General features: G+C 43.6%; 1 protein-coding gene across 1 annotated transcript in view; it reads right to left on the bottom strand.

Annotated features, from left to right (window-relative positions):
* Ptpn13 (protein tyrosine phosphatase non-receptor type 13) overlaps positions 1–22,388 on the bottom strand; it is a 174,322-nt gene that overhangs the window by 124,672 nt on the left and 27,262 nt on the right. The window contains exon 2 of the mRNA XM_032916433.1: positions 11,352–11,471. Coding sequence (XP_032772324.1) covers positions 11,352–11,466 — 115 coding nt within the window. The 5' untranslated portion in view covers positions 11,467–11,471. The remainder of the gene's footprint in view (positions 1–11,351; positions 11,472–22,388) is intronic.

Below are 22,388 nucleotides of genomic sequence, written 5' to 3'. Positions count from 1 at the left end.
CCCAGGGCTGAGTCTTGGGGTCTTCCCACCATGAACTCTCCGTTCCTTCTCCACTTTTCCAACAGTTCCTGGAAAAGTGCCGTCACACGCCTAACTGTCACACGCAGTTCTTCACAGCGGCCTTTCTGTCCAGCTCCGTGGTACCTGAGCTTGAACGTGAGTTGGGAAACTGGGAGTCTAACCTCAAGGCCAATTCTACTTTGAGATAATACTGTTATCTTTGGAATCTTCATACATGTAAACGATGTGTTGTGGTCTTACCTAAGCCCCCAGCTTCATCCAATACGCTGTGGAGCCCACCAACCTGTCTCCCCTTACCTCATGACTTCTTTCATCTTGCTACCATTATCCCCATTAATATTACAATCATTAATTAGCCTTAACCCCAGCACTAGCTGGGTTGACCAAACCAGCCACTGCCAGTGCTGGGCCGGGGGTGGCTGGGAGGAGGCCAAGGCAGGAGCAGGTGAGATAGCTCAGCGGGTAACCGCACTGTCACCAAGCCCGAGGAGCTGGCCTCAATCTCAGTTCCGTGGCGGAGAGAGAACAGACTCCCGAGGGTTGTCCTCTGACCTCCACACCTGTGCCTCTGCATGCACAGGTCCACGCACATTAAATAAAAACTAGATAAATGAACACAGGACGGAATGATTTCTAAAAATTCCTTATCGCTTATCTTTCGGAAATGAAACCTGTCCGTACAGCCAAGGTCACTACGGCCATTACTATGAGAAAATAAGTATTTTAACCTCTGCCTTATACCATTGCTGCTTACATGTGCTGCTTACAAAGTAGCTAATGTGTATTAGTGACTTTAAGCCCAATACTTTAATATAATACGAGCAGCAGTGCAGCTCACTGGCTACTAGACTCCAAAGTATACAGGGAGACAGAATAGATACACAAACAGACAAACAAGACATTGCACAGCGCATCTGAGACACAGAAAACAATACACAAGATCGTTCTATGGATTAAAAAGAAAAACAAACATAATGCAGACAACACATTTCTTTCTCAACTACACGTGGCCCTTTAAAGGGAAAATGACCACTTGAACATGGGTGATGGTTGGCTTCCAGAGAGAGAGAGAGAGAGCGAACTCAAAGGCAGTCAGGAAATTAAGTCTGGCGAGGGACTAGCAAGAATTTTGGCAGAGAAATGGCACTGAATGCGGAGAAATTGAATTATGGGGGGGGGGGGTAAGGCATGATTTTTCTCTTTCAAGAGCACAGAAATGTCACGGATGTTTTCACAGTGGCTTTAAAGTACTGTGTAATGAGCCCAGAGCAACTGTGACCACAGACGCTCTGCTCTCAATTCCCAGAACACATACGTGACGTTTAAGCGCTGGATTCTTGAGGTAGTGGAGTCAAACCGCAGAATATATTTTTAAATAATTATGAAGGCTTATGTAAACCTAAAAGTGAGGGGATTTAAGAGTTGCGGCTGGAATCGGTCTTTAATTCCCGCTTCCTGACAGCTAAGCGGAAGGATCTGAAAGCAAATGTTTTCAAAACCCTGCAGAGAGCGTTGGGAAAAGCAGGTTCCAGGAGCTTCGAGTGAGCGCCGAGGCCTGTGCTTCAGTCGTGCACTGACCACACTCCAAGGACTCTGTTATTATGAAGAAGTAAATCTGATATGAACCAATTCCGGCAGCCAACGTGGTTCTTTCTAGAGCCTTTCCTGACGCTCCATGGGCAGAGTCGCTGGTCAGAGTCTCTGCAGCCGGGGTGAAGTTAGAAATACGCAAACACGTGATCTATAAAGAAACAACTGAGAGCACGTTTCGCAAACTAAAAACCCACGCACAGTCTAACAGCGATTCTTTCTTCCTGGGTCCTGCCATTTCCTTTAGAGTTCCACTTGGGCTGTGCGACTATCAGCCCAGCACTCAGGATGCTGAGGCTGGAGGGCAGGCAGGGTATGAGCCTGAAGACGACCTGGGCAACCGAGTGGTTTAAGGACAGCTACATAGCAAGACTCTCGTCTCCAAAAAATAAATAAATAAAATGAAAGGGTAAGTGATTGTAATTGGGTTAGAAAACATGGTATAAGGGAACAGTCAGCAAAAGCAACAGAGACTAAGATAGAAATTCAGAATAAACCATTTCATACACAAGCTCCTGTCTGAGGTCAAGTAGCTCGAGGAGAGAAGTTACAGACCCGCTGGTTCTGCGTTCTATTAGGGTGGCTGACAAAAATCTACGCAGGTTACTGTCCAAAACTCTGAAGACTTTGATAGTTACTCATCATACAGGATTCTCTGAATGTTCAGTTCTTTTCATAGTGCATTAGGATCAATTTACTGATCAATCGGTCACCTGATGTAGCTGCTGCATAACTGAAACAAAACCGGCTTGGGACAGTTATTCTCCATCTTGGCCTTTTCCTCTCATCCTCCCAACCGTCTCCCTTCCCATCCCTCCGTTGCCATCATCCTCTTCACTGTCTCCCTTCCCACCCCTCCGTCACCGTATCTCCCCTCCCCTTTCTTTATAGTAGGATTTTGTGATAAATTATGATCTTCTGAAATTATAGTAGATACTATAGGGTGATTAATTATAACTTGACAATTTATTTACTCCTAAGTGTTGGTCCTGCTTTTTAAATGTCACTTTCCCTAACAAAAAGGCTAGAATAAACATTCCAGTTCTGAAAATAAAACTGGACCAATGCTCTGAGCTTACCTGTAACACTAATGCTCTCACTGTACCTGTAACACTAATGCTCTCACTATACCTGTAACAACACTCTCACTGTACCTGTAACACCGATGCTCTCACTGTGCCTGTAACACTAATGCTCTCACTGTACCTGTAACACTGATGCTCTCACTGCACCTGTAACACTGATGCTCTCACTGCACCTGTAACACTGACGCTCTCAGTGTACCTGTAACACTGATGCTCTCACTGTACCACTGATGCTCTCGTGCTCTCACTGTACCTGTAACACTAATGCTCTCACTGTACCTGTAACACTAATGCTCTCACTATACCTGTAACAACACTCTCACTGTACCTGTAACACCGATGCTCTCACTGCACCTGTAACACTGATGCTCTCACTGCACCTGTAACACTGACGCTCTCAGTGTACCTGTAACACTGATGCTCTCACTGTACCACTGATGCTCTCGTGCTCTCACTGTACCTGTAACACTAATGCTCTCACTGTACCTGCAACAACACTGACACTCTCAGTGTACCTGTAACACTAATGCTCTCACTGTACCTGCAACACTGACACTCTCAGTGTACCTGTAACACCTATGCTCTCACTGCACCTGTAACACTGTAACACTGACACTGTACCTGTAACAACAAAAACTGTACCAATGATCTCATTGTACCTGCAACAAGGCAAACTCGTAATGATGGCCTCCTAGAAGACACTGATGTCATTTAAGTTAGCTGAGATAGCCAGTCACGACAAAGCATTTCACGTAAGCTCCCATAAGCCTGAGAGTCTGCAGCACTTGCACGTGCTGTAGTTGGTCTCAGATCAAAGACACCACCCAAATCCACAAGTTTATCCAGGAGTGTACAAATCACCAGAGAAACCGCCTGCTTCTTTCCACCCTTCTAAAATTCCACTTGCGTTAGTGTAGTCCATACTTCCTATGCAATATAACGTAGTAGAGAGTCAGACTGAAGCATAAGTCACCTCCAAGTCCTCGGCCTGATGTGCAGACCTCACAGCTGTGGTCTCAAGAGCAAACAGATCCGTCTGTCACTCCACATCTGTAATGTAGTCCTGAACCCATAAAGCTACTGTGAGGATTACTGGGGAAAGACAACAGTTCCATCATTGCCATAGATCCTCTCCTCAAAGGCAGCCACAGCACACCTCGGGTTCAGTCCCGATCAGCTGGTGACTTGTGTTCTCCCCCAGAGGAAGCAGCAAGTGCCCCACAGACAGGTCCTGCAGTTTCAAAACCACATCACACTACTGTGTTCTCAGTGCCTGGGAATAGTTCTGAGGTTTTTTTTTTGTTTGTTTTGTTTTTTTTTTTTGTGTGTGTGTCCTTTGCCTACAAGTCATATTAGAAATACAATTAGAAGAATGCAGTTTTGTGATATGTGAAATTTTTTTAAGATTTATTTATTTTATGTATCAAAGGACACTGTAGCTGTCTTCAGACACACCAGGAGAGGGCATCAGATCCCATTATAGATGGTTGTGAGCCACCATGTGGTCGCTGGGAATTGACCTCAGGACCTCTGGAAGGGCAATGCTCTTAACCACTGAGCCATCTCTCCAGCCCCAGTGAATTTGTTCTTCAATTAAAACTAAATTCCTAGAGGGCTGGGAATTTAGTTTGTAGAGCGCTGCTACATAACGCCAAGGCCCTGGGTTCAGTCCCCAGCTCGAAAAAAATTAAAAAAAAAAAAAAAAAAAAAACTAAATTCCTTGGAGAGTGTCTCTTTCTCAGCACTCTACCTAAGGCACAGCATTCCTAGTTAGCACAGTCCTTAAGCTAGAGCATTTGATTTAAGGTTTGACAATCAAGCCAATTAGTACATGGACGGCTAATTACACTGCTTGCCAAATTGATGTTTTACTGTACCTAGCAATTAGCTTGAACTATAACGTGATTTAGTTCGTGCAAATATTTACTTGAACGTAAATCACCATGGTATCGGCTTTGGAATTTGTTTTACTTATAATAGAAGTTGTAGAGGCCTGGTAACAAAAATTACAGGACACTGTCCCTCCAATCTGACGGACCTACTTTGTGAGTCTCTCTCACTAGAGTAAGATCTTCTTTGTTCATCTTGTTCTTTGGTTTCTCCAGACAGGGTCTCTCTTGTAGCCCTGGCTGTCCCGGAACTCACTCTGTAGACCAGGCTGGCCTTGAACTCAGAGGTCTGCCTGCCTGTCTCCTGAGTGCTGGCATTAAAGGCATGTGCTATGGTTGCCCAGTTAAAATATTTTATTTCCTAACAACGGCAGTCACACCATCCATCCCTTCCCCTTCCCATCTCTTTGTTCCCACCAAACAAGCAAGTTGCAGCCTAAGCCACAACCACTGTAACCTTGGTGTGGCTTCTAACCAATGAGGCATCTGGTAGTTTGTGTTCAAGTATTTACAAGATTCTTCAGGGGGAGTGGAATCATGCAACTTGGTAATGTAAAAGTAGAGACTCTGAGTTATTATTGTTTTAAAATAATAGGGCTTAAATGTCTGTCAACGGATAACGGAAGCAGGTCTCAGGGTTTGCTTTCTTCCTTGGCCGCCCAACTAAAACAGCCTAAGAAGAGGTTCTCTCTCCCTCTCCCTGCCCATCACGTTACCAGGAACGTTTCTGGGTTTTGACGTAATAAGACATTCCTCTCTAATTTTCCTTCAGCTTCCCGGTTGTCCTGGTTAGTTTTGTTTTTTTTTTTTTTGGGGGGGGTTGTTTGTTTTGTTTTTTTGTTTTGTTTTTCCAACTTGACCATCAGTTGATCATCTGGGAAGAGGGAACCACAAATGAAAAAAAGAGTCTCCAAAAAAATATACTGTAGACAAGCCTGTGGACCATTTCCTGCCTGCTGTGGGCCCACCCCGGGCAGGTGAACCTGGGTCATGTGAGAAAGCAGTAAGCAGTGCTCCTCCGTGGTGCTTTCTGCTTGGGCTCCTGCCTCAGGTTCCTGCCCTGGAACCCTCACTGACGGCAGTCACCTGACTGCCCTGACACCCTCACTGATGGCAGTCACCTGACTGCCCTGACACCCTCACTGACAGAAGTCACCTGAAAGCGTAGGATGGAGTAAACTGCTTCCCTCCTCAGGTGTCTTTTGGTCATGGTGTTTTATCAACCAAGGAAATCAAACTGTGACACCAACAACCTTCATTATCAATAAAATTACACCTCCAAAAGTTATGACAAGTTATGAATAAAATGCTTTGCAACTCTAGTTCGCACAGTTCTTCCACGGATGTAAGTGGTTAAAGATAGAAACTGAATTCTCTAACCAGCAGGTACTACATCATTATTTATTAAAAATGTTGTCTGTCAGTGTCCCTGGGTGATTAGTTATAAAACCCTCTATGGACACCAAAACATAGGACTACTCAATCCTACACATAAAACGCCATGTCATTTGCATATAAGCTATGCACATCTTTACAATGACTTACAAGCTCTGTAAACAGTTCTACACTGCACTGTTCAAGGAATCCTGACAAGATAAACCCTCTGTTCAGTGTAGACACGGCCACCAGCCTATTCACACTTTCAATCCAAGGCTGTCTCAATTCGTGGGGTGGAACTCATACATGTGGAGAGCAGCTTACACTTGACAGAAATCGATCTGTCTTCAGTTTTAGCTCTATTCTACAGGCCAACAGCTTTTAAAGACATCCTGCATCCCTGCTGTGGTGTCCTGCATCCCTGCTCTGAAACTCATCAGTTTGGACTTTTCGGGTCACAAGGTGGGAGGGGGAGTGTGTTTTTGAATTTCTCCATAAAGAATACTTTGGCTCCTTTGAATGTCAATGCCAAGACAATAAATGAATCAAGCAGAGAACACTGTGTCTGTGTCAGAGGCTACCTTTTGGTAGGCTTGATGTTCAACTGTGACTCAAACATACTTATAAAATGTCTGATTCTCGGAGCTTCGGGTCATTGTAAAACATGGGCCTGGGTTTCTGAGCATGGAGAGCTTTCTTGCAAATTCAGAAGAAGGGGTACAGGTCACAGCACGGGGTTTCACTGTTCACACCAGCCTACTCCCCAACACAAGTGGGAACCACCGCTCTTTACGGGCAGGATGTCACTGTTAGCGAAAGATGGCGCCACGGCTCAACTGACTTGTTCGTGTTCTTATCCTTATTTCAACTTCATATGATTGACAAATTCATCAGAGGCTAGAGTGCATATGGCTTTATGTGCCTCCATAATGTGTGTGCTTTTGTTACTGTTTGTAAAGCTACACGTAAGAAAATAACAAGAGATAAGGCAAGTCAGAAAGTGTAACTAGTAAGTGTAACCAAATTGTAATTAAATCATGGTATGAGAATTAAGTTCAGGTGAGAGATGAGATTTAAATTGTTCTTCTTTAGTTGTTACAATTAAGAACAATACTATTTACTATACAAATTATGCCAACATTTTAAAAGTCCTCCTAAGTGTAAAGGCAGAAACAAGCCCAGTGGGCCATGTGGCGTTTCTCGCCGGGGATGGGACTCGAGACCAGCATCCTCTCCCTGTAAGCTCTCTCTGCATGTATTCGACTGCCTGGTTAGAGGGCATAGAGTCAAAGTAATAGGAAGACACAGGCAGTCCCTACTGGTGTGTTTGCAGGGTACGGCCTGTTCTCCACAAGGGCTTCGTACACTTGTCAGGCAACCTACACTGTTTTCAGAATGACAAATATTAAGTTTAGTTTCGTGTTTTCTGGTTTGTCTCCAGGGAACAAATGGGGCAATTTCATCTAGTTCAAACACATTTGACTTGAAGGACCTGTTAATTCTGGTCCGACAAACACGAGGCAAGACGCAGCACGTCGACGACAACTGATGAGTCCTCTCAATGTGCTAACTTTCGATGGCAGACAAACAGGGGTGCAATAAAAAGTGAGCAGGTAGGGCCTGGTCTTCTGGAAGCTGAACTACTATATAAAACATTTCAGTCCATAAGACCTCCTTACATTTTACCATAAAGGCTTTGAAAACGTCCCAAGCCAAGTTCAAGCTCACCGGCAATGAGGATTGGCCTTTATACTATGTGATGTTGATTGGTTGACTTGCGATCTTCAACACTCGTTTGTTTCTCTTCCAGGATGCTTTGGCTACTTTTAAGCACGGTAGATTTTAGGCCACTCTCACTTTGTGCAAAACCACAGCCTGTTGCAACTATATCCACCCTCAACTCAGAGAAACCTGCCAGCCTTTTAGTGACGCACCTTCTCACCCAGGAACGAGGCACAGACCTGTGTACTCTGCCTCTAACTTCGTTACTAAGGTCCTCACTCACTTGTTTCCTCAGATTTATTTCGCATTTTTTCATATTTCAAATTTTAATTGTTACATTTCTATAAAATGGTAACTGAAAACTTCAGTTTCTAAGTGTTCATTGCTACTACGTAGCGATACTTTTATTTTGTATATCAATGGGCAGGAGAAATTGAGGGTTTTAAAAAAAAAAATTTATGTGTTCCCCTGCACATAGAACTCTGCTTCCTGAGGTGCACGTAATTAGGAAGACACAATGTGTTGTGATCCTAGATGGAATTCCTCCAGAAAACTCATTTCAATTATCACAGTCAAGTTAAAGAATAATAACAACTCCTGATGTAAAACTGTGTTCCCTGCTACTTCTTTAAAAAAAAAAAATCACAGTTCCAGCACAGACCACGGAAAGATGGAGGGAGAAATGCACTGCAGCCAACGGCAAAGAAAAGGGCCACAAGGTGACTCAGTCCACTGTCTGGACTGAGTGCAGAGCAGTCCAGAGGAAAGTTCCAGGCCGTTAGTTAATATCATTCACTATCCTGAAGAATTATCACAGTTCACACATCCAAAGTCAGAAGATGACAAACCGTTTTAATATCGATCACTAACAACCCCGAGTTGTAGCTCAGAGGCTGAAAGAACTCGCTCTTTTCAAATCGCCACACAATACTTACAAAGCTGGATGGTATGTGCGACCACAGGAAGTCCTCGAAACCTTATCAGCACTCACACAGGGGGTCTGCATACATGGCGCAGGAGAGAAAACAGATAGTACAAAAGGAGAACAGGCTACCGCCACCGCTGTGTGTCAAAAGTGAGCGCTAACAATCCCCGATTGGCCTTCTCCGAGGACAAACGCCTCTGAAGATGCTCTCTTTCAGAAAGATGGTGCCTGGGCACCGCTATCCGGTGAGCAACAGCAACGAAGATCTCAGCTTTAAGCTTCCAGGATGACGAGGAAGGAGAGCTCAGTTAGGTTCTGACCTCCTGCTCAACAATCCCCAGACTAGCTCTTCTTCCAGTCCCGTCCTCACAGGGACTGTGCCCCTTGAGCGACAGGCTCAAGGTGACAGGGGGAAAGCCACCACCAAGAACCAGAGAAAGGTGTATACAAGGACAGAGAAAGATGAAGAGGGCCAAGGTGGGAGACATTATTTCAGAAAAAGGAACGGACGGAGGCCATTCATTCCAGCAGCTCTTCCCGCTCACCTCCCAGGGTCACTCACTCACACATCACAAACGCAGTCCATCCTGAGCTAACCAGACAGTAATCATTTTCCTTCAGCTCGTTGTTTGGGGTCAGGATGAAAGCTTGTGGGAAAATGTCGCTGCACGATCAAACGTGAAGACGGTGTAGATCAAACGAACACAGGCTCCTCCTAACAAGGAGAGTTTGTTACAAGTGGCAACCACGATCACTGGTCCTGGTTTTTTTTTTTTTTTTTTTTTTTTTTAAAGCTTTATTATATTTAAGTACACTGCAGCTGTCTTCAGACACACCAGAAGAGGGCATCGGATCCCATTACAGATGGTTGTGAGCCACCATGTGGTTGCTGGGACTTGAACTCAGGACCTCTAGAAGAGCAGTCAGTGCCATTAACCATTGAGCCAACTCTCCAGCCCCCTACTACTGCTATTATTCTGCTCCTTACACTGAGGGCCATCCAGTTAGCGACTCCCTTGGGTATATGAGGCACAGCTGCTTCATACGTCTAATTTTCCACACATCTAATACATCTTCATTGTAAAATGCCAATATATTATGCAACAACCACTGCTCGGTGACGAGGGCTGTGAATACAAGCTTTCAATCTCCTAACAGCATTATGAAATTTGAAAGAAGGAAACCCCTCCAGGGTACTTAGAGTGGGCAAGATGCTTCATACTCTGTGAGTCATGGCCAGTTGGTGTAATAAAGAGCTGCTATCGCTCCGTCCCTGAACATCTGTAGTGTGCACTGTCTGTCATTCCTCTGGCACCGTTTGCAAGCCGTAAGCCTCTCACACGCATCTGTCTGATCCGAATCAATGCCTGAAGGGCAGCAATGACACCTTGCATTCTTGGACCCCTCCCACAGTGCCTCACAAGGAGAGGTTTCTTCACATAATTGACTATTGTTACCTGCTAATTGACTAAGATACCTCTGAAGCAGGGCTGTATGTTCTACACTCTGGATTGCCTGTAATTCTGAATTTTCTGGAAAAGTAAAGATAAAGAGTTCTGTTACTTAGAACATCCTGCATTTCAGGACAGTGCTCCAAGCCCCTGGATGGCAAGCAGCGATGGCTGGGCCCAGGTACTTTTGGTTCAAGTGCTTCCTCCCTGGACTGTAAATCATCAACGTATATATCAGCAATGAAGCGTCAGCCATCTGTCCCGAGCCCTTGGCTCCAAACATTCTGGTCATCCGCTCTGGGCCCTCCTTTCTCCTGTGCTCATCCCTCCGTCCTTCCCAAGAGGTTCCCAAGTCATAGTCAGCAATTCTGCCCTAAGACAGTTCTCAAACTGCAGCGTGCATCAGTGTTGTCAGGGGCTTGAGATGCACAAACTCCGGGCTGCCCTGAGAGTCTCTTACTTTAGTGGGTCTGTGGTGAGGGCCTGGGCATTTGCGTACGACCAAGGCTCTACTGGGCCTACACTTTGAAGGCTATTATTTCCCTCAATGTCACTAGCTCTGTCTTATTTGTTGTGCCTGGTTTACTTATTTATTCGACCAGGTTTTAAAGACCGAGTCTCCCACTAGGCTCAGCTCCTCGTCCAGAGAGGTGGTAACCGTGTGGGATGAACAACACCTCAGCTATCAGTTCAGACAACTGAAGGCTGACTTCGAGCTCCCAAGTGGAAGGCGACCTTCTGGGCCAAGCGACCGCCTATGAGGGAAGCAGAGAACCACTCATTCCGTCTGCGCTGCCCAGTGTCTGCTTCTCTCTCCAGCCGGAAAGTTCTCTTTACTCCCTCTCACAGGGTCGACTCCTACTTTCCTTTCCAGCATGAGCTCTGGGCCAACTTAATGCGCAGAAGCCTTTCGTTTCCTCTCTACACCAAGTCAGACCCTCCTGCCGTGGGATCTCAGTCACCGAAGGCCCTGGCTTCCGGGCCCTTGCTGCTGTTATATTTGCCTATACCAGCACTTTATTAATAATTACTCTGCACGCTGAAACATACGCTCCCAGTGAATACCAAGTGCTTTATTTTGAGAATCACTGTTTCCCGTGGCAGGTACGGTCACAGGTATGTGTATTGTGCTCATATTAATTTAGGCAGTTGAATTTTTCCTGAGAAACATGGTAAGGCATTTTTTTTTCCTACACTCTATCAAAATGAGGAATATTGAAACAGACAACAAATTTACTACCGGTTATCTGTTTTCAGCTACTCAACATGCAAAATTTCAAAAATGACTTACCTCTTCTGAATACTTCTTGCAGGCTCTCAGCACTTTGATTTAATACAGCCCATATTTCCTCCTCCTGCAGAGGTCCACCCCGAACCTCCAGGGCCTCTGCTAGTGACACATGCATATTACCTAGGAAACAAAAGTAGGAGAAGATTTATTCACGAGCATCTTAACTATGCATTTATCAGTAAAAGCTCTACATCAGGGCGAGCAACGCACTCCCATCTACCTAATTCTTTAGTGTGGCCTTCAATCTAAACATAACCCTAGAGGTTTAAACTTGAGAAAGTGAAGGAAGTGGACAAATGCCCCTTAGGACAATGTCTTGGTCTGTGTAACAGTGTTAGCCGAAAAGACTCTTGGGAAAAGTACCAGGGAGTACTTTGTGAGGGCAGAGGGAAGGCGGCACAGCGCACGTCGCTGGGCTTCCCAGCACTCAGGTCAAGCTCTGTTCTTTCCGTAACAAACACATAGAAGAAGAAAGAGAAGACCCCACAGCTACACAAGAGGACGTGGGGATAAGAAAAGGCCCATTGCTTGTGCTCATTAACCATTTCCTATAATCTCTGATGCATGTGTTATCATGGGAATTTTACACTGAAAGTAGTCAGCTATCCCTAGACTCAGCTGTGCTGCGATTTCCTGCCTTCTCCGAGGAAAGTCATTGCCCTCAGCACCTGTTTCCCATCTGTGGCCTGGGAAAGGTGGTGGTGGTGGTGGTGGTGGTGGTGGTGGTGGTGGTGGTGGTGGTGGTGGTGGTGGTGGTAATGGTGATATCCCTTCGGGTATCTATAACAAGAAAAGAGTGCATGCCTGAGACTGTTCTGTAATTTAACATCATACAGAAACTAAATTAACAAAAGACCAGAGAAGTTTCTCTGAGGCTATACTTTTATCACAATTTTCCTAGGGTTTCTATGGGTGATAGATTTATAAAAGTTAAGATGTTCTATTGGGCTCAATAATTCACTTTAATTTGGGAAGGAGAAAATAACACTTCTTAAAATCCTCCTATGTGCATACTTCTGAGCCGATACATCTCAGAGAAATGGGTCCTTCACAGTGACAGCTAAGACTTGTGCTTCCCCAAGTCCGCTAAACCATGATACTACTGTGGGAGTGGTTGGGTGGTAGACAGAAGCCCGGTAAGGACTGAAGGAAGCTGTTGATATCTACTGCAGTGTAGGAGCGTGTCGGGTGGTAGACAGAAGCCAGCGGGCCTTTCTGAAGGAAGCAGCCTGTGTCAGGCATTGTCGTTATCTTAACCGCACTCACTACATTTTCAAAAATTAGCCCACGAAGGCATCTGGTTTAGACAGGCAACTTGCATTTACCCAACCAGCAAGAAAACACTCAAGTGATCTGAAGGAGCCAATGGAAAAAAATGGGGATGGGGAGGCTCTAATTGGGGAAGGGAGTTTAAATACAGGAGGAAAAGTTTACAATAACAGTAAGATGTCTGAAAAAGCTGTAAGCCATCACACCATTACTAATGTACCTAGAACTACCTACAGTGTATGTAAGTTGGTATACAGATAGACACATGTGGTTTAAATAAAACTTTCCACCTGGTCTGACAGTGCTCCCCACAAGAGCTGCACACCATCCAGTCAGAACCTAACACCAGGCATGAGAAGTCCTCGATGGAGTTGTTGGACAGGGTTGTCCAAGAGGCTCCTTAAACATAGCTTAGTGCAGTTGCCATTGGCTTTCTCCCAGAGATGGAAGGCAAGTCGCTATTGTTGAAGACGCTGTGCACTTTGGATACAAGGTCCAGAGACCCTGAGGTGGATCTGGCATGAATGCCTCCTCCCTGACAACCAACCAACTTTCATGATACCAGAAGATGCCATGCAAGTTTCCAAAGGAGGGAAGCAGCCAACGGTCCTACCGAGCTTCGATGCTCACGATCTACAACAGCTAGCATGGCATGATACCCTATAAGGGCACATGCAGAAGTGTCACACGTACCTTACTGGTAACCAGCAACTCTATAATTGAACTTACGGCACATTCGACAAGAAGGAAAACATGCCTGGTACTGGAAATCTAGCCAGCCAAGCGCTAGTGACGTCATGGGTACTGCAGAGTTTGTAACCTCTAATTTACCAGACTAACATAATCCTAACAACAATCTATAAAGATCTGTCCCTGTACCCACAGGTAAGTGCAGTCTTCACCCCTCATCAAGGAAGCTTCTCTTTGCAGCAAACAGACTTCATTACACTCAACCACAACTGATCGGAATGGAGGTGGAGGAGTCAGTTCCAGCTGATACCTCTACAACAAGGCGACTGTACAGAGAGTAGGGCTCAGGGATCACTGTGGAAGAGGCGGGAAGGGTCAGAGAGGAGAGGAACAGGGAGTCTGTGTGAGGTTGTGTCTCTTACAAGTGTCAAAAAAGCTACACCCAGAAAGTCTCACCAACATTGATGCTTAAACACGAGCTACACAAGTTTGCTAGTGTGGAGGGTGGAGAACGCAAGGGGCCTCAAAAATATTCAAAAATGTAGACTTATAATCCAGTCTGAAGAGAAGCAACTCCGGCTACAAGAAGGGCCGGCCTCGTCTTCTCGGCAGTCTATCCACAGTGTATAATGTGGGAAGTAAATGGGAAGACAGAAGAGTCTGCTGAGAAAGCTCGAGTTTTTATTCCGCTCGTATAAGAAAGGAGGCTGTTTACTCCGACGCTGTCTCTAGGTTTCTGTGTGCCTCATTATAACAGCAGCGTATCATTAGGATAGGGGACGCACTGCTAAGAGATATGTGAGCGATTATCGTCCTCATGAGATGTTTTAATAAACTGAGGTTTCAACAGAGGCATCAGGATCCTCTTAGCAATCAGATACCAGCATGGCTTGAGAGGGAATGCCCTGCAGCAAGTTTCCGAAGTGCCTGAGAACCGGTTAGATGACTCCTGAGCCTACACACCCCGCATAAAGGCATTGCACAAGCAGGGAGTCTTTGAAGGGAGTTATGCTGGTTTTCATGTCTCCTCTAGAGCTACAGGGGTGTGGGATGAGGCCTTCCTTTCAACGTGAAGGCAGTGAAAGAGGTTTCATTTGGACCACTTGAAGTGCTTGACGTGTTCTCTGGAGCTAGATAGTATCTGATAAAGACCCTGGTTATCACCCTGAGGTCCCACAAGAGGGAGGGGCACTCGGTATCAAAGCGGGGCCACAGTTCTACGGGTGGGAGAGGTGAAAGGCAGGGCAGCAGAACTCAGGGAGCAAATCTGCACAGTGGACACAATGGAGGGTGAGAGTGCCCCAGGATGTAGGCAGTGAGCGTGGTTGCAGAACTCTGGAGTTGTTCTACACAGCCCCCAAAGGAACTAAAGCCACTGAGGGGCTATAGTACAGAAGTGAGTTGCATGGTCTGTGAATTTCATGTCAAAAAGTTGTTGAATGAAGCAGGTTCCTCCCCTGCCACTGGGTCAAGGGTCAAGTATGAACAGAAGCGTGCAGGGAAGAACCAAAACTGGGTGAGAATAATGAGAGGGATAAAGGGAGATGAGGAGGAAGAACCGGGATTACAAAGTGGCCTGAGAGAGAGGCAGGCTGAAGGCCTGCAGGCTCAGGAGACTGGCTAGCTGGAGAGAGAGGTGACTTTCTGCACTGTCACAGACACTGTTGCTCCAGTGAAAGACTCTTAAAAGCCATTTGAAACAGCACAGTTCATCCCTGACCGCAGACCCAGTTCAGGACCAAGGAGTCAGGGTCCGGGAGACTGCCTGCTTTTCTCTCTCTTGGTCTCAGTTTTAAGTGTGATGTGGACAGACAACCAACCAGTGGGGACAACAGCTGCTGTCAGCACTGCCTGCCAACACAGGCATCTAACCAGAGAGAGAAGCTCAAGCCTGTGGTGCGGGGTTGAAACGTTGACCCGTGATACGCTGAGGAGGCACTTTTAATTAGGGACTCCACCGAGTCTTTTAACTTAAGTAACTGTAATTATTTCTGCTATCAAAGAGTTAACGAGAGGAAGATGGACCTGAGGTTTCAGATAGAGAGGCAGAGAAATAAAGACAAAGAGAAGTAGTGTTATAGGAAGTTGCCTATGATCCCACCTTAGGCATACCACTGCCCTTGTAATGTATTTGTAGTGTGTATGAATGCATGAAAATTAAAATCTTAAACTTTTTGTTTATACTTTTAAAGAAACTTGTTTTGAAAAACTTAACATTCCTTATATAGAAGAAAAATTTAAAAAACAAAAGATAACTTTTCATGCAACAGAACTTTTTCAGTGCTTGGTTTGATACTGACCCAGTGGGTACTATATTATATTAACCATCTGTTAAGTTGTATTTGAAGTAATATGTTTGTTTTTTCATTATAAAGTTTCTAGGCATTCTTGTGGCTAAAATTTAAAACCACAAAAATATTTGATTTTCAAAATAGTACCATTAAGGTAACTCACTGGATTTTATTTAGTTTACATCTTTACTAGAAAAAAAAGGTTTAAGATTTTTTTAATAACTACCTCACCTGGTCATCTAATCTGAGGATAAAATGTTGTGGAAACTTTTAATACAGTCAACAACTGAAGACAAGAATCAGTTAGGAAAAATGTAAAGTTTGACGTTTCAAGGATCACCTTTGGAGATGGTGTTAGACACTGTGTGGGGACATGTAAGTGAGTGTCTACAGGACTATGTAGGTGAGTGTCTGCAGGGGCATGTAGGTGAGTGTCTGCAGGGACATGAGGTGACTGCCATTATTTTCCTATGGTACTCTTTTCCCATAAGTAAAACAATTTTATTTCACTTATGTTCTTGGCATATGGTACATGACAGCTACAACGTTGGTGTTTGCTTTGTTTGTTGTTGCTTTAATTCTCTCCAGGCGAATTCTCCAGGAGAATTAGCTCTCAAGAAAGAATACTAACCAAGAACAATCTTATGAAACCTCAGAAGTCTACCCTAACTCAACCACACAAATACCAACACAGAAACACAAAATACATGAATAATTGAGGCACCTGGACTTCTCCAGAAGTTTATAGTTCTCCAAAATCTAAGTCCAAAACAGAGAAATGGTGAAAATTTCAAAGAATCCAAAGCTATGTAGTTTTTAAAATTCTCAGTGGCCCCAAAGATGTGAGGTCATTCGTTACAAAAACGAAAAAGGTAATTCCAAACAATAAGGTACTCTCCCGATTGATTTTTGTCAATTGGAAGATTTTTGAGCACAGAAAAAAATGAACTAAAGAGACTCAACAACAACATCTATAAAAATCTGTGAACAAAAAAGCTCAATAGATCAAATCGACAGTAGAAAGCAGTCACCGAGATGGACGCAGAAGGCCGTGGAGTCCCAGGAAGTGAAGACAAAGCTGAGCAACAACACTAAAATCACACCCATACGAGCACTCAAGCCCTCTGGAAGGCGCTGGGAGTGCAGCTCACGTAGTAGAATGCATGTCGTGTATATGTCAAGTCCTGAATTTGACCTACATAAAAACCAGAGTAGCGTGCGTGCAATCCTGCATGGGGAATGGAGGCTGAAACACCAGAACTTAAGCAGCCTGATCTACAAAGTAAGTTCCAGGACACTGAAGGCTACAAAGAACTCCGTCTCAAAAAACTAACCAACCAACAAATAAAACAAAACAAAACCTGAGATAACAGAGACCCTGTCTCAAAAACAATCAACAAACAAAACCAAAAATTTTTAAGACTTTTTAAAAAGAATTATATATTTATTTTATGCATGTGAGTACACTGTAGCTGTCTTCAGACACACCAGAAGAGGGCATCAGATCCCATTACGGATGGTGGTTAGCCACCAAATGATTGTTGGGAATTGAACTCAGGACCACTGGAAAAGCAGTCAGTGTTCTTAACTGTTGAGCCATCTCTCCAGCTCCCAAACCAAAAATTTTTAAGAAGCTAAATTTATAACTTTGTGTTAAAAGAGAGGGAACTGAGATATAAACTAAAAGCATAGAAAACCTAATCATAGAAACTAGCATAAAATTCTCCAAATCTAGGAAAAGAAATGGACATCTAAGTACAGCAAGCATTTAGCATGGGTAGGAAATTCATGCCATATTATAGATGAAAATGCCTCCATGAGCAGTAAAAATTACAAGACAGTAGAGATCTGTCAAGTTACTCACAAAAACTATCAACATAGAGCAACAGCAGAAACATGAAGCCCAGAAGAACATAGACCAATATATTTATGCCCTGAAATGAAGTAACTGTCAACTAAGATTATTATACCCAACAAAAATATCCCATTCTCAATGAAGACTATTATACCCAACAAAAATATCCCTTAAAAGTTAAAAGAGGATGATGATGATGAGCATAACCAAAGCAATTAATGGCCATTACCTGAGCACAGCAAATGACATATAAGGGAAGCCTACAGAGGAGTTGAGAACAAATCATCTCAAAAGTTTGCTGAAGAGCAAATCTCACTAGTTGAAGAAATAAATGAAAAAGAACTAAGAAAAAGCTAGACATTATTAACTCAGTAAAGCAACAAATCTCCAAAATGAAGAAGAGAGAAATATAGACCTTCCAGTAACTAAGTGTAAATAATCTTTAACTCTCTGGTTAAAAGACATTATTTGAACAGATTCAAACACAAGATCCAAGTATTTGCTGTTTTCGAGGAGCTTGTCTCCTGAGTAAAGATACATACAGACTGAGAAGGAAAGGACAGAAAATATCTAAATAAGTGAAATCTTAAAGCAAGGAGGAACAAATATATTGCCAAATCAAACTTCAAACCATAATTAAAATTGATAAGGCTTACTGCATTATGGTGAAGACAACAAGCCAATAAAATAATTGACTATCTAAGCTTCAAATATCGATGCACTAATTTTATGGGGCAAACACTACCATAGAGAGAGGTCCAAACATAGTGGTAACTTGGCAACTTCAACAACCAATTCTCATCACTGCTGAATTCTACCAGACCTGAAAAGAACTACCCTCAACACTTCTCAACTTACCCTGAGAAAGAAAAAGGCAGAAACAAGTCTTAATCATTCTCAAGTCTACATTACTTCCATTCTGAACTGTATTAAGGATACAATAAGGAAAACTATAGGTCGATTCTCTTCATGAATACAGGCATAAAATTCCTCAACAAAATGTTTGTGAACTGGAGCTAGAGAGTTAGCTCAGCAGTTGGGAGCACTTGCTCAAAGACTTCCTGAAAAGGATCAGGGAACACAAAAAACAGCCACAAGAATCAACAAATGGTATTGTGTGAACTTTAGCAGCTTCTGAACAGCAAGGGGAACCATGACAGTGAAGAGACCACGACAAAATGGTACACACACACACATGCATGTGGGCAAAATATTAATACAAATGTCAAAAAGTAAAAATAAAGAAATTTTAAAAAGAAAAAACGTTAATATCTAGATTCTATTAAAAACAACAGACAAACAAACAAACAAACAAAAAACCTAAAGACTAAATGCACCACGAATCAGGCTACCAATAAAAGGGTAAAAAAAAAAAAAAAAGAAACAACAATTTCTCATAGGAAAACCAGCAAGATGGGTAGGGGAGCTTGCTGCCAAGCCTCACAGTCTGAGTTTGATCCCACAGAGTAGGGGAATGTGTAGGTTGTCCTCTGACCTTTGTATGCACGCTGCTGAAGCATGTGTATGGCTACATACATGTACATGTGCACATATACAAGCACATACACAAAATAATGCCAACATATTACAAATGACTAACATGCAATGGGAAAAGTTAAACAGCTTTAGCCACCAGAGCAATGCAGTGCAAAAGTACACTGAGGCTCCATCTCAGCCATCATACGAAATTAAAAACAAAGACAAAATTGGGGATGGAAAGATAGCTCAGTGGCTAAAAGCACTGGCTGCTTGTCCAGAGGACCTTGGTTCAATACTTAGCACCCACAGAGGCTCACAACTCTGTGACTCTAGTTCCAGCAGATCTGACACCCTCTTCTGGCCACTGAAGGCACTGCATGTTCACGGTCCATGAATAGCATGTGCGAGTCAAACATTCATACACATGAAAGAAAAATAATTCCAATTTGTTTAAAAAAAAAAAAAAAAGACAGGGGCTTGAGACCCCATATGAACAACAACACCAACCAAACAGAGTTTCCAGGGACTAAGCCACTACCCAAAGACTATACATGGAGAGACCCTAGGCTCCAACCTCATAGGTAGCAATGAATAGCCTAGTAAGAGCACCAGTGGAAGGGGAAGTCCTTGGTCCTGCTAAGACTGAACCCCCAGTGAACGTGATTGTTGGGGGGAGGGCGGTAATGGGGGGAGGATGGGGAGGGGAACACCCATATAGAAGGGGAGGGGAAGGGGTTAGGGGGATGTTGGCCCGGAAACCAGGAAAGGGAATAACATTCGAAATGTAAATAAGAAATACTCAAGGTAATAAAGATGGAGGAAAACAACAACAACAGTATGTTGTTTTCAAGAAAAGAGAACTAGAGATCATCATGTGAAGGGGAAATAATCCCAAGTATCTCATGTTTTATTTGCGGAAACTCAAGAATGAAAGTAGAAGAGGCAAGTTGGGCAGAAAAAGTGATGAAGAGGAGGTGGTGAAGGACAAATATACAGTCAGGAACCACTTACACATTCGTGAGAATGTCCTCACAAAACCCACTCTTCTGTACAGTTAAAAGAATGCTTGATCAAAGAACAAGAAAGCAAAAGGAGATGCATGCAGCCTCACGTATGTCACATATAATCTTCTTCCCAGACAAGACAGCACTGCTAAAGACAACTCGGGAGTGTCTGCGCTTCAGCAGTAACAGTTCCTTGGATTATAAAGACAGCACCAACCCATCAGAGTTCTGGGCCGCATGCCATAATCCACCACGTCAGTTCTGAAGGAGATGCCGTTCACAGCCAGCGGGACAAACAATTCCTCTCTATCAGTTCAGTCAGGTCTTATCACCAGCAAATAAATAAATATTTTAAATGGGACTCGAATGAATGACTAGCTGCTCTTGAATCCATGTTTGAGAAGGCTGGAAATCCTATCACATTTGAAGTCATTAAAGCGAGGGGTTGGGGATTTAGCTCAGTGGTAGAGCGCTTGCCTAGCAAGTGCAAGGCCCTGGGTTCAGTCCCCAGCTCCGAACAAAAGAAAAGAAAAAAATAAATAAATAAAGTCATAAAGCAATGAGAAGCCAGGACTGAGCCCAATGAATGTTTATGTGGTAAAGCGGATGATCCTGAGAGGTTGTTTTGGGGACAGAAAATACAACTTTTAATTAAGTACTCCATTCCCTACAGTGAACACAAGAGTTTTTCATCCCAAATTTGTTAACATGATTACTTTCCCACGAGGGACTTCTTCGTGCTGCAACCTACACAATGCTTGCTGGGTGCCCGGGATTCAGTAAGACAAGGAGAAATTAGATGTACACGTCCAGCTAGAGGTATCATTACAACACAACAGGCTTGTTATACTCGATCTGGAGAAATGGGGAAGTTTCACAAGAAACTTCTTTAAAATAGACAAGTAAAGAACCTTTACCCAGGATCAATTCGCTATGAACACTGGGTCCTCAGAAAGAAACAGAGCTGATGCTAACAATGGTGACTGTTATCATTATTTGGCATTTATTTCCAAACTCTCCTTTACTGCAGTGGTTTTATCTGGCTACGCCTTGGGTATCTGAAGGCTCTAGATTGTGGAAATAAACTTACCCATCGGAATGTGATGGATGAACACAAAGAAACGTGACCCAGGAAAGTGGACTTCCCAGTAATCACGTTATAGTCTATGCGACGTGAGCAACAGAGCCTACATGAAGGAAGCAGCCTGAGATACACCCCTGTGTTCACATCGAGCAGGGACTTTATTCTAGATGTATGAAATGCTGGATTAACTTGCAGTTTGGGGAACCATGCAAAAGCGAAAGGGTGTCAATACAAGGGTCTCTCCATTTCAGATCCAAACATTTCACCTAAAACCAAGCCTTAAGAAGGTGAGGCCTGATGCCCAAGGTTGTTCCACACACGATCCATGCATGAACGTGTCTCCACATACACATATCCATTCACACATCACACGCACACATTAAAAAAATGGGGAAGAAAAAAATGGCATATTTATTAGTCTTAATTCTATTAGTTGGTTTATCAAGGATCATGTACAGAATTAACATTGGTTTTTGAAAATGTATACCTGTGTTACTATCAGAAACTCATAAGATGCCCACTGCCAAACTTTAGGTCTCTTTACTCATACGTGTGTGTGTGTGTGTGTGTGTGTGTGTGTGTGTGTGTGTGTGTGTGTGTGTGTGACAGAGACAGAGACAGAGAGACACAGACAGACAGAGAAAGAGAACCAACTACTCCAAAAGGCTGATGAAGATTCTTTTTCCAGTACTGCCATGGACAGGGAAAGGAAGTAGTTGTATTTCCTCTGTCCTGTTACAAGAACTTAATACACTAGTTTCTTGCTTGTTTGTTTCCCTAATGCCAAATTGTAAGCGAGTCCTCAATCAAATGCTTTATCTTATAATAGTTGTCTTGGAAATGGTATCCCTTCACACAACAGAACAGTGACTAAGACACCATCAAAGTCCAACTTGGTAAAGTATGGGGGTTTTCTTTGAGGAGGGGGAGCACACTGCATAGCCTGCAGGCAGCCCAACAGGTTGGAGAGTATCCTTTCCAGGTGCCCACAGCTCTTCCAGACAGCTCGGCAGGTTTCTGCTTCTCCCAGGCAGCTGGTCTGGTCTCAGAGTTTTTGCATCTTGGCTTGTCTGAGAGAGACTTTTGGCGTTTACTTCTTACTCTGTCAGGGTGTAGTAAATCTGCTCAGCTTTGGGGACTTCCTGAAGCTATTTTGAGTTGTTTACCTTTCTGCTTAAGGAGCTTCCTGGGAGAAGACTATTATGCTACGGAATGAAAAGAAGTGGAGGAAAGGGGAAAAATCTAAATGTAAATTCTTATCACCACACTACATTTTTCTAGCATGTATGATTATCACCTTTGGCTTAAACTACAATTTTTCTTAAGAGTGATACTAATGATAAGGGAGATCATTTCTTACTAAAT

Source organism: Rattus rattus, chromosome 11 (assembly GCF_011064425.1).
Source record: "Rattus rattus isolate New Zealand chromosome 11, Rrattus_CSIRO_v1, whole genome shotgun sequence".
Taxonomy (NCBI): Eukaryota; Metazoa; Chordata; class Mammalia; order Rodentia; family Muridae; genus Rattus; species Rattus rattus.
The sequence above is the reverse complement of the archived record's forward strand: the minus strand, read 5'-3'. Positions and strand labels throughout refer to the sequence as shown.